General features: G+C 33.2%; 2 protein-coding genes across 2 annotated transcripts; both read right to left on the bottom strand.

Moving 5' to 3' along the window:
* Positions 1-7935: 7935 nt before the first annotated feature.
* On the bottom strand, positions 7936-8988 carry LOC115229971 (general transcription factor II-I repeat domain-containing protein 2-like). The gene has a single exon (XM_029800229.1). The coding sequence runs from the start codon at positions 8986-8988 to the stop codon at positions 7936-7938; it is 1053 nt and encodes a 350-aa protein (XP_029656089.1).
* A 1160-nt stretch (positions 8989-10148) lies between these two features.
* Positions 10149-11066, bottom strand: LOC115229970 (zinc finger BED domain-containing protein 5-like). Its single transcript, XM_029800228.1, has one exon. The coding sequence runs from the start codon at positions 11064-11066 to the stop codon at positions 10149-10151; it is 918 nt and encodes a 305-aa protein (XP_029656088.1).
* Positions 11067-17119: the final 6053 nt, after the last annotated feature.

Below are 17119 nucleotides of genomic sequence, written 5' to 3'. Positions count from 1 at the left end.
AAAGAACTCGTACCCATTCAATCGAGCCACAGGTAGCACGAACTATAGAATTTATTAATTAAAAATATTAATTCAGTTAATCAATATTTTTAATAAAATTTAAAACACACATGAGGACACAGCGTGGCACGCTCTTGAATAAGTTCGAACACCGAAGACTTAGTTTATAAAGTAGGGAATGCAAACAGGAATCGTAGAGTAGAGGGAGCACTGTCTCTTTGCGTGGTACTCTTCCCAAATCTATTTATTAACACCAAAAGCTTTCCTTCACTATTTCTCGAGCGTTCTTGTCCTCAATCATTTCGGTTTTCATGATGTCACTTAATTTCTAAATTTTTGTAATCAATCAAATCACTAGTTTTTGTCGGGGTTTACATCCCGGTGTGTCCAGGAGTGTTTCTTGTGGTTGAACCACTTTTTTAGATATACTGGAATTTATACGAATGCTTATACTTTTTAATCTTTTCGGCATATTTAGAATAAAATGGATTCAATTCTATCCCCTTTTTGCTCATTGAACAGTAAAATGTTTTTATTTCTTGTAAAAAATGAATGCTGCAAGAGTTAGTTAGAATCATGATCCACGTAAGTACAAGTGTATAAAAATAACATTTTAAATAGCTAAAAAGATTTTTGTAAAAAAATTATTTCAAAGTGTTATTTGGTTAGTTCCTTTTTATTTCGTGTTTGATTTTGTTCCGCAGTTTTCTTAATTTGTATTTTTGTTAAGATCACAAATTTCAATTTGGAGTCTTAAATCTCGTTGACGTATAGACAATTTATTGACTATCGAGTTATATGCTCCTTTATTTTTTCCTTTTATAGTAGTTTCGTGAATCCCAACAGTTTTTTTGGTAGCCATTAGTATAGCGTCCGGAGTTTTTTTCACATTATGTGAGGTAAGCCATCCATGGGAATATCAGAAAGATAATGATACAAATGCTGCTAGTATTTCGTGATGATTGCAGGATTATTTATTAGTTCCTTGTCCCTAATGTTTTTCGTTTTTCTAGCATGTGCATGATTTGCATTTAATCTGCTAACATCTTATGATTTCTATTTGCCAAAGCTCCTCCATACAAACGGGAGTCAAATAATAATCTCTTCTATGACTGCTTACACAAAATATAATCAATTTGATTATATGACGGCGTCATAGATGTTGATTGCGGATTGTTACTCACCTCGCTCCCCGAACCGCCAAAAACAGCAACACGACCAAAACCAATAGAACAAAGACCCAATGCTGATCGAGGACTTGGATAATTCTTCCCAATAAACTGCCCCCAAAGCAGACCATCTGACTAATTAAAATAAGGTACCTGATGGGACGAGCGTGGGAGAAGACTATTTATGAAGTTTTTCAACTTAACTGACTTCAAATCAGTGATTCTCAACCTTTTTTTTTGGCGTACCAAAAAAAACGTCAGTGTACCAAACCAAGTTATTTCGGTACCAAAGAAACAAAGACTTATTTAATTTTTTAATTAATTTTATTGACTTAAAATCTTTTTTAAACTATTTAATGAGAGCTTTGGTTTTCATGCATTTTAATTTGTCACGAGCCTAGGTTGTTACCGAGCCTAGGTCGTGACATTTCGCTTATTTTTCTATAAAGATTAAAAATTAATTTATCCCTAATCCTAATAAAATTATTCTTAATATTTAAAATTAATCTATTAAATATTGAAACAAAAATATCCGGATAACCATACATCTGTAATTGTAATATATATATAAAGGCGTGTTTCTTCTGTGTTACTTATGTCGCGTTCTTTTGTAAGAGATATGGATGGGTATCGATTGCGTGTTCATGGGTGTTCATCAGTCAAAACATTCATTTAAAATTGGAGATAAGGTAAACTCAAATTATTCTAAATTGTAGATAAGGATTCAAAAGGACTATGGTACCAATCCTTCACTTGCACTCAAGAAATTCGAAAGTCCATACGGAGAAGTTTGTACAATAAGTGAAATCCTCCCGCATAATATGGTCAGAGTTGAAATGGACGATGGAACTACTAAGAAGACGCTTATGAAAAGAATTAAAAAATTTAAATAACATAATTTGTCTTGATTGTTTTGTTAAAAAAAAATTTAAATCCTAATTAGCAGAGAAACATTTATAGCCGAACATTCAAATAGACAAAATTTTCGAATAAAATAACATTTTCTGCGTATTTTTTTATTTGAAGCATTTTGAATTTTTCTTATTTGAACAAAATAGCAATTCATAAATTAAAATATTATTTTTAGTTAGGAAATCGATTTTAAAGCACAGACTAGTTGGCATTAATTTTAAATTTTATCATCGAAAATATTGGCATCCAATTCCATTTTAAGTATTTGTCTTGGAAAAGGCTGAGGGAATATATAGCGAGGGTTGAGTCTTGGGCTACGGAGAAAGCCCTCTCCTTAGCACGAGACAAGTCCACCATCACGTGGGTTTCTAAAACTCGGAAAGGAAGAGAACCACTTCTGGAGACAATGGGACTAAGAATCTCTGACGACCTACGCTACCTTGGGGTAACGATCGGGGCTGACGGATCGTTCCTTAAGTTCGTGGAATCTAGAAGAAGGAAATGTTCCGGGATCCTGAGAAGCCTTATACGCTTCCATCTCTCCCCAGACACCTTTCTCTTCATCTATAAGGCGACTGTAGAACCAGTCCTTATCTATGGACATGAAGGTGGTACCCTACAGACGAGAGAAATCGCATAATCACCAAACTGGAGAAAACAAGGCGCTTGCGATTAAACTGGCGTATAAGCTACGGCTTGATCAGGATCTCCCCAGAGAGCTAGATGAACAAACTCAAAACATTCGGCAAGTCCTCTGCTCATTGCAAAGGGCATGAGAAGTGAAAAGGAAAGCAAGGAGGAGGCTTTCGGTGTCTCGATTTTAATAAAACCTTTTCATATAACTCTTCTCTTTCGGTTGCTAAGTCAATAAAATCTGTTCGTTCGTTAAGTATTTGTCATTTTATAATATTTATTTTGACAAAGTCGATTTTGAAATTGAATTCAAATATTTTTTTGAATTTTTTTCCAAGTCCATAAGTGTAACGACCTAGGCTCGGTAACATCCTAGGCTCGTGACATAATTAGTTCATGAATATCAGGGTCCAAGCGTGTTAAAAATAATCTGACATCTCCTCGCGAGCAAATATCAAGCTTGTTACGTTCATCGCTCAATATTCTGTTTATTACGCTGAATCCTGATTCCACAAGATATGTTGTTGGAAAACATAATAAAATTTTAATTATTTGTTCCCAAATCTTTGGAAATTTGTCTTTAAATTGCTTTTTTTGCCAAAAGGTAGACAAATCCTGGCTTTCAAACAAAATCTTGTAAGAATAATTATATTTAATTTCTATAAAAAATAATGTCACAGGCTGGATAATGCCCAGGGTTGGATAATACCCCCTTAAAAATTTTATTAAAATCAAACGAAAATAACCTGATAATTAATTAAAAATAACTTGATAATGAAATTAAGTCGATTTATTCAATTTTTTATCAATTTTTTGATTGAATGAATTTTTCCAAGAGTCGGCAAAAACCGGCATCACCAATTTTCCCGAATCAATAACGTTTTTTATTATAATTATACAATTTTTTAGGTCTATCATTTAAAAACAAATATTAAAAATTCATGAATTTTTATTATATAAAAAATTATTTGGATTTGCATCAATATCATGTCTCAGTAGGACATTATATCCTACGGCTAAATCTTCATTAAATTTCTATTTCCGCCTCCTTTTCATTTTTTCTCCGGCGAAAACATGGCTTTCATACACACTTCGTTGATTCAAACAATCGTCCTCGTTTTCGAAATAATCAGATCCAATTATCTCCGATTGACTTGATTCAACCGCTTCATTTCCATCGAATGACAATAACGCCGAACTTATTTTCTCCGGGATTAAATGATTTCCTTCCATAAAAATTTCGAAAGGTGTCCTCTTGGTCGTGTCATGCTTCGCCATGTTATATTTATAAACGATTTCTTGAAAGAAGTCTTTATAGCTTCCAAAAGACCCATTTGAGGCACTAGTTGAGCTAACCCACCTTTTGATCGATTGATTGAATCTAAAGATAAATTTACAAATTAAATTCTTTCCCATTATCCGTCTGTAGAATAAATGGGGACCAATCATGTAAAAAATATTCTTTAATTTTCTAGTAATTTCCTCCGCTGATTTCCGCCTGGCAAGTTTTACCAAATTATGCATCCAGAATCCTGGAGCCCCGTCTGAACGGGCTGAGAAGAGAAAAGCTGAGAAATACGCTGGAATTGGGAACGGGAGAGTGTTTTTCCCCCTGGCTGTTGAGACGTCAGGAATACAGGGGCCTTCTACTCGGACCCTACTCCAGCGCATTGCCTCATTAATCGAAAGGGTTACCGGCGACCCGTGTGAGCACCGGTATTTAATCGAAAGAATATCTATAGCCATAGTCAGAGGCAATACTCTGGCTATCTGCCAATGACTATTTCTCTTTTGATTTGAAATATATATTTTAATTGGAAAACTTAGATAACCAAAATAAATTTGCACGGTAGATTAATTTGAAAAAAAACTATCATAAATTACTAAAATAATTAAGAAAATCAATAAATCTAATCAAAATTAATTTGAAAAAATATTTATTTTTTTAAAATAACGTTGAGGGGGCATTATCCAGCCGGTGACAAATAATATGATAAAAAATACCAATAAATTCATCTTGCAAGGCGATCGATCGTGAAAAGTCGTAAAAAACCTCTCAACAGTCTGGGTATGTGCATTGGTCTTCGGGTCTACAAAATTTCGTCTGCAAAATTGATGTTCTTAAGCAAATATTTTCTTTGAGCATCTTTGATAAACTCAACACCCAAATTCTCTATGTCGAGAATTGCATACTTGGAGGCGAGAAGTCCTGCAATTGTGGCCATATGCCATTTATTTGTTTGTATCACACGCAGGATTCCCGATCTCCGTAAGCATACTGTCGACTGTCTTTCTAAACTTTTCATGAACTGGAAAAGTATCAGTTCACTTCTGAAAGAGACTGAAGCAAGTCCTCTCCCAAGAGATTTCCAATTTAAATATAACCTCTCTTTATTTGCAGGTTTGAGATGGAGTCTGAGAGTCGTAAGAAGTTGTCGTATTTGACGGTCAATACAATCAAATTCATGAGGTTCAATATTAATAAGTCCGATGTAATAATTATATAGAGAAATGGCATATTCATTTATAGCGTGGAATAAATTTACCGCATTTAATTTCGTCTTTGAAAGCATGGTTATCCTTTCCTTTACATTTCCAAGGATAGAATCCATTACTTTACTCTTAAGAACATTACTTCCTGCATCTTCAAGTACACCCAAGTAGCGATATCCTTTGACTCCTTCCAAAATCTCACAACAAGATAAAGATTTGACATTTGATGCTGACTTTTCTGAATTCATCTCCAAGCCAACAGTTTTAAAGAATCCATCAACAGCTTCCATCATTTTAATTACTACATCTTCTTTAAGAGCGAATATCTTTAGGTCGTCAATGAAGAACAAATGATTAGTAGAATAGGTCAACATATTTGGGTCCTGTTGATTAATCTGAACCTTTGGAAACATGGCATTAAGAATCCTGCTTAGTGGGTCCATCACCATAACAAACAGTTGCGGAGATAACGAGTCTCCTTGTAAAATCCCTCGGGTCAACTTTACAGAACCAATTCTCCTTCCGTCAACATGGAGCTTTACAGTCCACATTCGTACAGTCCTTTTAACAAAGTTAACAATCCATACAGGTATCCCAGGACACTCCAACACATGAAATAAAAAGTCGTGGTCAACAGAATCGAAAGCCTTCTTGACATCAATCCATGCAGAGTATAGCCCATTTCCATACTCTTTATTTAGGCATTGGTTAATAAGGGCCTGTTCTTTAGCACCCTGACACCGTCTCCTCGTACCAAGTTGATTGTCTGAAATTAAGCCAAATACATCCATGAACTCAGACAGTTTTCCATTAACACACTTGGTAACTAACTTATAAAGTGTCGACATGCATGTTATAGGCCGTAAATCTTTCGGGGTCTCACGTTCGTTCTTTTTAGGAATTAGATACAGTCAAACCCCGGTTAGTCGCCACCCCACTTACTCGCCACCTCAGTTAGTCGCCACTTTTTTAACGAAAAATCAAATTTTCAATTTTATTAAAAGCAAAAAGTATTGCAAGATTACATGAAATAACTGATTTTATGGGAAGCAATGGATGACTTTCCAGATTCAAAAAGAGAAACAATTTAAAATTAAGATTATTCCATGGAGAATCTGGCTCAATAACTGAAAATCTAAATGAGCAAATTGAAAAATTTCAAATAATTTTATCTACGAAATTACAACAATATGATCGTGAAAATGTTTACAATGGTGACGAAACTGGTGTTTTTTATAAAAATGTTCCTTCAAAAAGCATTTGCTCAAAAATTCGACCTGGAAATAAAATGCTTAAAGATCGGTTGAAACTTTATTAATCATTAGTAGATTTTCGCTATTTCTGTGTACAAATATGGCGGGGTCAGATAAGAAAATTCCATTAATGATTGAAAAATATCAGAAACCAAGATGTTTTAAAAACATTAAAATTGAGAAATATTTAAAATACTGTCATTCCTCAAATGCATGGATGACTCAAACAAATTTTTAATGAATGGCTTTATCATTGGGATATTGAATTAAAAAAGAAAAAAAGAAAAATTCTTTTAATTATTGACCAATGCCCATCACATAAAATATTAATCGAATTAAAATTTATTGAAATTCTTTTTCTTCCTCCGAACACCTCAACAATATTGCAGCCGATGGATCAAGGAATAATTCGTTCCTTTAAAACTAAATTCAATAAGTTCAAATTTAATGAAATTCTTCAGAAAATTGAATGCGGATATGGCATTCATTAATCATACAAAAATTTAACACTTAAAGATGGAGTTTTATTTACCTATTTTGGTTGGAATGAAGTCACCGAAGAAACTATCAAAAATTGTTTCAGGCATGCTAAGTGGATTCCATGTGAAGAGCAAATTCAATCTTCTAACTATACGATTGAGAAATATGAGGACACAATAAAGCAATTGAATATTTTGGATCCAATGGAACAATCAGATTTTCTTGATTACACGTACACTGAAATAGACGAAGTGGAAGAATCCCTCGAAAACGATGATGACGTAAATGAGAAACAACCACGTGGTATTTTTGAAGAGAAAACACCTGCAAATGAAATAAATCATGAAGATGCGTTTAAAATGTTGCATAATATAAAAAAAGTACTATACTCAAGACGATACTTTTAATATTAACGCAATTCAAATGATCAATCAATTAATCGAAGATACGATGTTTACTAAAAAAACAACATTGAACGATCATTTTAGTCTAAATTCGTAATTTGACTCTTTATTTTCGAAATAATGATTTTTTTATTATTTAATTTAATTATTTTTAATTTTGTGAATATAAAATTTGATTAAAATTTGATATTGATTATTCAGTTACTCGCCAAATTCAGTTACTCGCCATTTTTGGCTTGGTCCCAAATTTGGCGAGTAAACGGGGTTTGACTGTATATCGTTAAGATGTGAATCGGTAATCCTCGTTCTCAGACAATTTTTTACATTATTCATTTTAGAGAATAACTGTTCACATAAAAATGTGCTTCCAAATATACAAGCCATTTTCATAGCATTGTCGGTTAATTGCGGATATTTTCTGACACATACAAAATTTTTGTAGAAGCACAAAATATCCATTTCAGAAAAATATTTTGATTTAAGTGTACTGACGCATTGAATTTCAAGTAATTCCATTTGATAACACCCTGGTACTGTCTCAGTTTCAACATCAAATGGGATTGAAAAAATGTTGAAAAGATTTTTATGAGCCTAAAAAATTATATATGCGCATTTTACTCTTAAATCCATAAAAAGTGATGAAAATTCTGATCTCAATTCCATAACTATGTTTGCATATTCCGGAACATCAGTCGGATTCGTAGAAAGAAAATTCACAAAATGCGTCATGTTTCCTTTTTGTAACTGTAATTCCCACAACTTCAATTTATTTTCAAAAGCAGTGATTTCGGCATACATTTGGTGTATAAATTTATTACTTCCCTGCAGTTTCAAATTTAAGTCATTTAGATGTGAAGTTATGTCTACAAAAAATGCCAATTTGGAAATATTATCAGTATTTCGGAAATATGAAGCATCATAATTCTTTTCTTCAAGAAAAATTATAACATCTTCCCGTATATGAAAAAACCTTTTGAGCATTGATCCTCTACTAAGCCATCTGACATTACAAAAATATAAAAGATCCCCATATTCTGCTTCAGTGTCGATTAAAAATTGCCTGAACTGCCGATGATTCAAGCCGCGGGATAAAATAAAATTTACTGCATTAACAACAGCATCCATTGTCTCACGTAACCTGACTGATTTGGCAACTAACGCCTCTTGATGAACAATACAGTGAATCTTAACCAAATTGTGCTCGATTCCAAATTTTTCCATTTCATTTTGGAGTAATGTAATAGTTCCCTTTTTGTTCCCAACCATAGATGGAGCCCCGTCTGTTGTAATTCCAACTAATTTTGCAAGTGGAAGATTTAATTCTGTTAAAAGTTCCATTAAATGCAAGAAAACGTCGGTTCCTGTCACTGTACCCATAATTGGAATAACTTTGACAAATTCTTCAAAAATTTGGTATGTTTCAGTTATCCCTCGAACAAATATGACAAGCTGAGAAGTATCTCTTCTGTCAGTACTAGTATCCAATGCGATAGAAAAATATTTGAAATTCCCAAAAATGTTTTTTAAAGAGTTATTTAAATCGAATGACATTTCTTCTACTCTTCTTGTTACCGTTCTTGGAGATAAACAGATAGATTCAAAAATGTTTCTTTTTGTAGGAAATAGATTTTCAGCTACTGCCATTAAGCATTCTTTTATAAATTCTCCGTCTGAAAATGGTTTCATTCGTTTCGCAATTATCTTTGAAATTTCGTAACTTGTACGTGTGATATCATCTTTTTCACAACTCAAATTATACAAAATGTTGTTTGCTTTTGGTAATTTTGTTCGAGTCTCTTAATTTCCTTTAAGCGAGATTCTCCTGTAAACTTGCTGAATTTTTCGTAATGTCGAGTTTCATAATGTCGCTTGATGTTATAAAGTTTTTTGACAGCAACTTTTTCGAAACATATTAAGCATATAGGTTTTCCATAATCCTCAATAAAGAAATATTCATGAGTCCAATCTGGATTAAACGTACGGGTTTGAAGATCTTTAGTTCTTTTCGAACAATTCGGCATTCAAATTCACCACACAAAATTATTAACACGTTTATAAATTTATTTAATTTTTAATAATAGATAAAACGTATGTATAAATCTATATTACTAAAAGTCTAGTACTTTACTAAATTTGCCCGCGGGCCATGTTAGTTGGAAAAATTTGTCGGCGGGCCAATTTCCCTTAGTATTATAAAATTTGTTCGCGGGCCATTTTTAAATCTTCCTGGGCCTAATTTGGCCCGCGGGCCGCGATTTGCCGACCCCTGGTATAAAGGAACGACCCGCCCTCAACGATCTTGTGTGGGCTTAAGAGAGCAGCACAGAGCGAAGCTGAGAGCAATGATCAAATTCGTCGGGATCACCTAGTTAGTTTTTTTTGGTTAACGGTGGTCTTTGGAATAAATTTTGATTTGATTTGATTTCAATCTGGTTAGACTCGTACTCTCAGAAAATTTCACGTTGAACTTTTCAAGGATAAAACTCCAGCCACCTCTGGGTATTCTCCCCAGTCTTTGTTTGGTGGCATGAACAGCCTGTGACACCTATTCATTCTTAGAGACACAATTGACATCCTCAATAATGGCAGAAAGAGTGTGAAAGTTAGTATTGGCAACACGACTTCCAAACGTAGGGTTATTGTTTATACTAGCTCTTGTGGCATTATCCAGCCCCAGAGACATCGTTCCTGCATCCACCATATCTTTTTTATAATTTACTTCTGCAGGAGGGCCCATGGGATTCATTTTCTTCTTATCGAGAAAAGCGGACATGAACAGCACCACACATAATTAAAATATATAACTAACCATTTGTATTAGGAAACATACTATAATCGCCATCTAAAACCCTTTTTCTCCAAAAACTGATTTTCATTTTCAAAGAATTTAATTTGTCCGTCGACGATAAAATAGTCTCAGAACGTCCTTGCATACTTGCATTAACCTCGTTTAATATTTGTAAAATGTCAGATAAATACGCAAGTTTTAAAGACCAAATTGGATTCTGAATTTTTTCAACAAATTCAGAATGTCCCTCCAATTTAAAAAACTCATACATTTCGTCCTTTACTTCAAAAACCCTCGTTGATGCTTTACCCCTTGATAGCCATCGAATTTCGGTATGAAGTAACAAATTTGTAAAGTTTGACCCCATTTCATCACAAATAGTAGTAAAAATGCGAGATTTTTTGGGTCGACTTTTTATATCATTAATCATTCGGATAATATCATCCAAGACAGATTTTAAATTCATAGGTAATGTTTTTACAACCAATACTTCTCGATGCAAAAAACAATGTGATGATATTATCTTATTATTTTTAGATTCAACTAATGAAACAAGTCCATTAATACGACCAGACATGTACGGGGCTCCATCTGTACATATACCAATACAATTGGCAAATGAAATATTATTGATATTGAAATAATCGTTTAATATCGTGAACATATCAATTGCTCGAGTAGTAGTTAAAAGAGGCTTGCAAAACAAGAATTGTTCTGTAATTTTCCCAGAATAAACAAATCGTATATATGCCAACAAATGTGCCATTCCCGAAATATCAGTGGCTTCGTCAAGTTGTAATGAAAATCGAGTTTCTTTAATAGAAAATGAGACACTTTTTTCAATATTTTCCGACAAAGCACAAATCCGACGAGAAACAGTGTTATCTGACAAAGGTATCTTCATTATTTTTTGTTCATATTTATGACCAAACATAGTTCGAGCAATAATACGACGTAGTTATTTTAGCTTAATGTTTGGGATCGTTGTTGTGTTGAAACGTCCAATTGCTTCTTAGCTTTAATTTATTGATGGACGTAACTAAAAAATTTTCCAAAATTTCGACGTACATCTAGGCATTCAATATTCCATCTATGAAAAATAGTTAACCCACTCCTTGAGACGAAAAACACGCCCAAAACATTATGCTGCCTCCTCCATGCTTAACCTTCGGTATGGTACATTTTTTGTCATATTATTGATTTTTTTTCCTCCAAATATATTTGTTATAATTGAGGCCAAAAAGTTCAATTTTGGTTTCATCTGACCATAATATGTTCATTATATATATTTTAAATCTTTATTTATAATATTCTGAGCGAATTTTAGTCGCGCTGATATATGGACTTTTCTTAGTAGAGGAATATGTCGTGCCCTCCTTTTATGAATTCCTTGTTTGCGCAATGTATTAGTTATCGTAGATAAACCAACTTGTATTAGTTATCGTATTATGCAATATCTTATGGGATCGTGCGTAAGGCTCTATTTGTATATCCTTTATCAGATAAAGCTTTATACTTATAAGTAGGGCGAACTAAGTTAAAAAAGTTAAAATTTAATAATAGTAAATAAATAATAATTTAAATGATTTTTTAACTATATTTTATTATAAATAAATGCATATTAAACATTATTATTAGGTTAAAAAGTTAAAATTTAAAATTATAAGGTTAAAATTATTTTAACCTTATAATTTTTGATATAATTTATTAATTTTTTGCCCGTATTGGTCTTTAAATAATAAATAAAATAAATAAATAATACATTTTGTAACAAAAATTTTTGGTTGACATGCCTAAGATAGCAAAATCGTATCAAATCAAAGCTAAAGCCATTGTTAAGGATTATCCGGAAGAATTTATGATTCTTGAGGATGGTGTATTATATTGTCGTCTCTGTTTGTGTAATATTAAATGCGAAAAAAGGCATTTTGTAAATTTTCATCGATCCTCACAGAAACATCAAAATTCATTGAGTTTATTCGAAACAAAAATTTTTTTTTGTAGATTATCTGACCACATCACACCAAACAAATATTGACCAATATGCCAAAAATGATGATTGGGCTCTACAGGTAACCAGAGCATTCATTAAATCCGACATTCAGCTAAACAAACTATCTATGCCATGGCTTAGAGAATTGTTTTACGGAGGTTCTGTGCGAGTACCCTCACCATTGAAGGCTAGAAGCTGTGTCAATCAAATCGCAATTGATCAAAAATTGATAATTCAACAAAAAATTGCGTATAAAAATTTACTTTATTTCGTAGCGATCAAAAGGTTTTTGCTATTGCTGATGAAACACAAATTCGTGGCCAAAGATACGTTGCTGTGATGATTAGATTGTTAAATTCTCCTGAAACAACATATCTGATATCGTTTAAGCCGGTAGAATCTGCTCCTAACAAGAACATCATTGCTCAAATAGTCGACGATGTACTTCGGAATAATTTGGTTCAAAGGGAAAATTTCCTTTTGTTAATTTCGGATGCCGCAAATTATATGAAATCGGGTAAAATTTTATGTTTAAGTTTTAGCTGGCAAAATACTTAAAAATCTGTACCCCAAGTTATTCCATATCACATGTACTGTTCATCTATTACACAATTGTTGTGAGAAAATAAAAGCCTCCTATCCGGAAATTGATTTGATGATTGCTACTGTACAAGCAGCAATTAACAAGAACAATACAATAAAACGAATATTTAAAGACAGAAACATCGCCATTCCACATCGTGTGCATTTGACAAGATGGGGGAGTTGGCTTAAGCCCGCTACTTACTATTCAGAAAATCTGACCGGAGTACAAAATATTTTCGAATCATTCGCGGATGATGGATATCTAGTTCGAACAGCCAAAGAAAGTCTTCGAAACCATGTATTAGTGAGCAGTCTATGTGACCTTATCCGAAGCTATTCAAACATTCCAGGTTTTCGAGTAAATGTCGCTATTGCAGATATTATTACGAAGTTTGAAAGTACGCGCTTCACAATTGAACAGGCATATTATTGTTTAGAATCGTTGGAATTTGGGAATGACGACAAATTTATCAAAGAATACATAATTAAAAGGATTAAAACAAACGATATTTCGGACATAATTAGAATGACTAATTTACAAATATCTCCTGCCGAGTATGCATTACTTCTGAATTGTCAGCCGACCTCGTGCTCGGTTGAAAGAACTTTCTCTCTAATAAAGAGTTTTCTAAGATCCAACCGAAATTTTCTACAAGAAAATTTAGAAAATTATGTAATTTGTATGTGCAACAAACAGTTTTAGTGTTTTTATTGTTTATTTATAAAGTTAAATTTTTGGGTTAATTTTTTTAGTTTTTAGGTTAATATGTCGCGAGCGCAGCGAGCGACCGAGCGCAGCGAGCGACCACTCAATTTCTAGATCCGATCAATCAACAAATCTATAAATTGACAAATACACGGGCTGGTATTTGGGTTTAAATATATTCGATAACAAAAATTAAAATCGATGCCAAAGCAGAATAAGCTTTAAAACCGATTTCATAAAATAAAAATAATATTTTAAAATTTATAATTGATATTTTAGAATAATGAGAAAAAATCTAAATGCTTCATAATTTATTAAAATGTCAAAACAAGAATCTTCTGAAGGAGCAAGCCTGTCTGCACAGTTCATTTTTGATTAGAAGACCTAATTTTAGAGATTAAAACGAAAAAATAGCAATGAGATCTGTCAAATTATTACCCCCCTCACAACCTAAACCAAATTAGCGTTCAGTATTCATTGATTTTACTTTTTCTATTAAGGTCTACTTATAAATTATTTTATGGGATTCAATGGAAAACTTAAGTTATTTCAATTTTAATTTTAAATCATGTTAAAATTTTAAATAATTTAATAAATATATTTGTTGATGACAGGCTTGTTAGCTGTCAAAGTCGCGTCTAGCGCTCGGTCGCGCGCTGCGCTCGCGACATAATAAAGTTAAAGTTTTTAGGTTAAAATTTTTATTTTTCAGGTTAAGAAAAATCGCCCTACTTATAAGTCTCGGTATCACGCAGGGGAGAAAACACCCTGTTTAAGTTTAAACGAAGGGTGTTCTATCGGCGGCTGCACGGACTGACAAAGTAGGGTACCCAGCAAAAGACCGAAATGCTTAAGATATGGGAGACTATGGGGATAGCTGTTGTTGCAAGGGCGTGTCGTTTCCGTTGGGTGGATCCGATACAATATATAAAGTTATAAATTTTATAACTGATTAATTGAAAATTTAATTTTATTAACCAAAACGAAGCTAGATTAGTTTTATATTATAAATCGTCACGCTCCGGCAGCCAGTATCGCGTGCGTGTTGCCACGAAGAACTGCAATTCCGATACGTTGGCGAAGCCAATACCCCTCGCGACTGTCCCTCCTTCGTTTAGCCAGCATCGCCCCAATTTCCTTGAGAAATTCCGCGGTTTTGGATCCCACTACACCAGACGTCTCTATCGAGATTGGGACAAAACGGAAAAGTTTTCCGATCTCCAAATACTTATATATCTTCGCCTTTTCTGCTGCATTAGCAGCCCAACCGGGCGAATGAATATTCCGAAGAATCATGGACTGGGAGAACGTGTCTACGCACGTCGCATCCCATGCGAGTGATTTTCCCTGGGAGTACGGGAAAAGAGTTATCCCATCGGGCCTTCTGCCATCTCCCCGGTCAAGCCCGATGGGTTCCAGGTGTGCTGGAAATCCTGCGCTCTCGAGGGCCCGTCGTATTATGTCGTTGAGTGCGGCATGGCGGGGAGCGCGACCTGCACTCCTCTTGCAAGACAAAGGGTGTAGTCCTTTGGAATCGACTATTCCTCCACTGATTAATTTAAAACTAATTATAACCTTTGTCACCGGTTTTATAGCCCACTGGGTTGGATAACCCACCTACTGCCATATTTTATAATAATAATATTTTTATATATTTAATTTCATTGGAAATAATAATTTTCTTAATTATTTTAATAATTTATTGTTCTTTTTTTTAAATATTTTAGCGTGAAAACTACAACTTTTTATTAATAAACTAAGAGACCAAATATATACAGTAACAAGGGAAGAAATTTGTAGTGTGATAGCAAAATGTGTCTATTGCCAAGTAATGTTGTTAATCAGTGTTAGTCGAAAAATTTCATGGCAACAAATCCAACTATCACCCACATAATTGCAAGAGGACCTAGAGATCGGTATATTGCAGATTTAGTGGATCTAAGGAGATATTCAAACCTTAACAGCAATTATGGATGGGTCTTTTTTTGAATAAGTCATAGTAACAGATAAAAAATCAAAAAAAAGTCATAGTTGGTTGTTGTAATCGACTCCTTTTCCAAATTTGCAGTGGTAAAACTTCCAGAATCCAAATTTTAGTTCAAGAATAAATGCATGGAATTAATGTGCTCCGAATTACTAAACATCACTTATATATGTGGACGACCTAGAGCACCCTGGGTTCAGGGGCAAGTGGAGTGGTTCCTTATAGTCAATTTATTTGTAGGTTTAATCAATCAATTAAAAGATGGATTAGCTCTACAAGTGCATACAACGGAATGCTAGGGAAATTCAAGGAATTTTATCAAGAAATTGTATACAAATATAACACTACACAACATGAAACTACGAAATGGGCGCCCTTCAAAATTTTTATGGGGGATAAAAGAGATTCGGAGAAAACAGAAGATCAAATAAATGCATTGTTAATGTTCGACGGAACAAATGCAGAACTAAGTGATGAGTCAAATTCGAATTACAGTAAAGTCTCTCGAATCCGCCGACTCTCGAATCCGCCATACCCTCGAATCCGCCAATTATAATTAATAAATTCTCTTATCCGCCATTTTTCCTAGAAAAAATTCTCGAATCCGCCAAATTCTCGAATCCGCCATATTTTTTATAATGAATCCGCCATGTGTCCTAATTTTAAATAATTTTTTTAATTAAATTTACTGGTATATAATCAATTTATTAACACGTTACATCTGTCTTTGTTGTTGTATTAATGAAACGTAACTGTACAAGACTAAAAAACAATCAAAAAATTGAGATTTTGAAGTTTGATCTAACATTATGTTTCATAACCTAAGATCTGACATTTCCCGCAAACAATATTTAAAGTTTGCTGAAATCGATGATAATACTATTGCTTGGGTCAATTCAATGGATCTTAAAGGAGCCATTTTAAATGATAGGATTATTACTGAGAAAGCAAAAGCCTTTGCATTGAATCTCGGGATTACTGAAGAATCTGCAACTCCAAATTTTGACCCTAATTTAGTATCAGATTTCATTGAATTAATCAAAAATAAAATCAACATCTTTTTTACAGCCCATGGATCAGGGCATAATTAAATCGTATAAATGTAAATTCAATTCTCTAAAATTTTCTAATATAATTCAAAAAATTGAAGCTGGGACAAACCCCTATGTTGCACACAAACAACTAAGCATAAAAGATTCAATATTATTTACATATTATGCTTGGAACAAAATAGAAAGTTCCTTAATTTTAAATTGTTTCATTCATGCAAAATGGACTCAAAACAATGAAAATATTAATTATGAAAATCCCTTAATTGAAAATTATGATAATATTCTGGAAAAAATGGATATTATTGATCCGTTAGAAGAAAGTCTTTATATTGAGATTGAATATAATGAAAGTGAAGAACTTGAATTAAATAATTCAGAAAAAATAGAACAAGAAATTAGCGAAGAACCGTGTGAACAAAGTCAGAAAGTTGTTACCATTAACGTGGATTTTATCGCTTAAAAAAAAATTAAAAGAGTTCTATAATCAAGAAGAATTCTTTAATATAGAAAATCTTGAGTATATTGAAAACATTGGATCTTCAATGATCCAAACTCTAAGACAGAGTTTCCAAGCTTTTTTTTACGCGCCTCCCTTAGAGAAAAAGTACAATCTTGCGCCTCCCTTTATATTCCATAATATAATACAATTATTATTTTATCAAAAACA

This window comes from Octopus sinensis, unplaced genomic scaffold (assembly GCF_006345805.1).
Source record: "Octopus sinensis unplaced genomic scaffold, ASM634580v1 Contig13973, whole genome shotgun sequence".
NCBI lineage: Eukaryota > Metazoa > Mollusca > Cephalopoda > Octopoda > Octopodidae > Octopus > Octopus sinensis.
The sequence above is the reverse complement of the archived record's forward strand: the minus strand, read 5'-3'. Positions and strand labels throughout refer to the sequence as shown.

Coding starts and splice junctions, on each gene's coding strand:
- LOC115229971 (XM_029800229.1), bottom strand. CDS start 8,988: ATGGCAGTAGCTGAAAATCTATTTCCTACAAAAAGAAACATTTTTGAA.
- LOC115229970 (XM_029800228.1), bottom strand. CDS start 11,066: ATGTTTGGTCATAAATATGAACAAAAAATAATGAAGATACCTTTGTCA.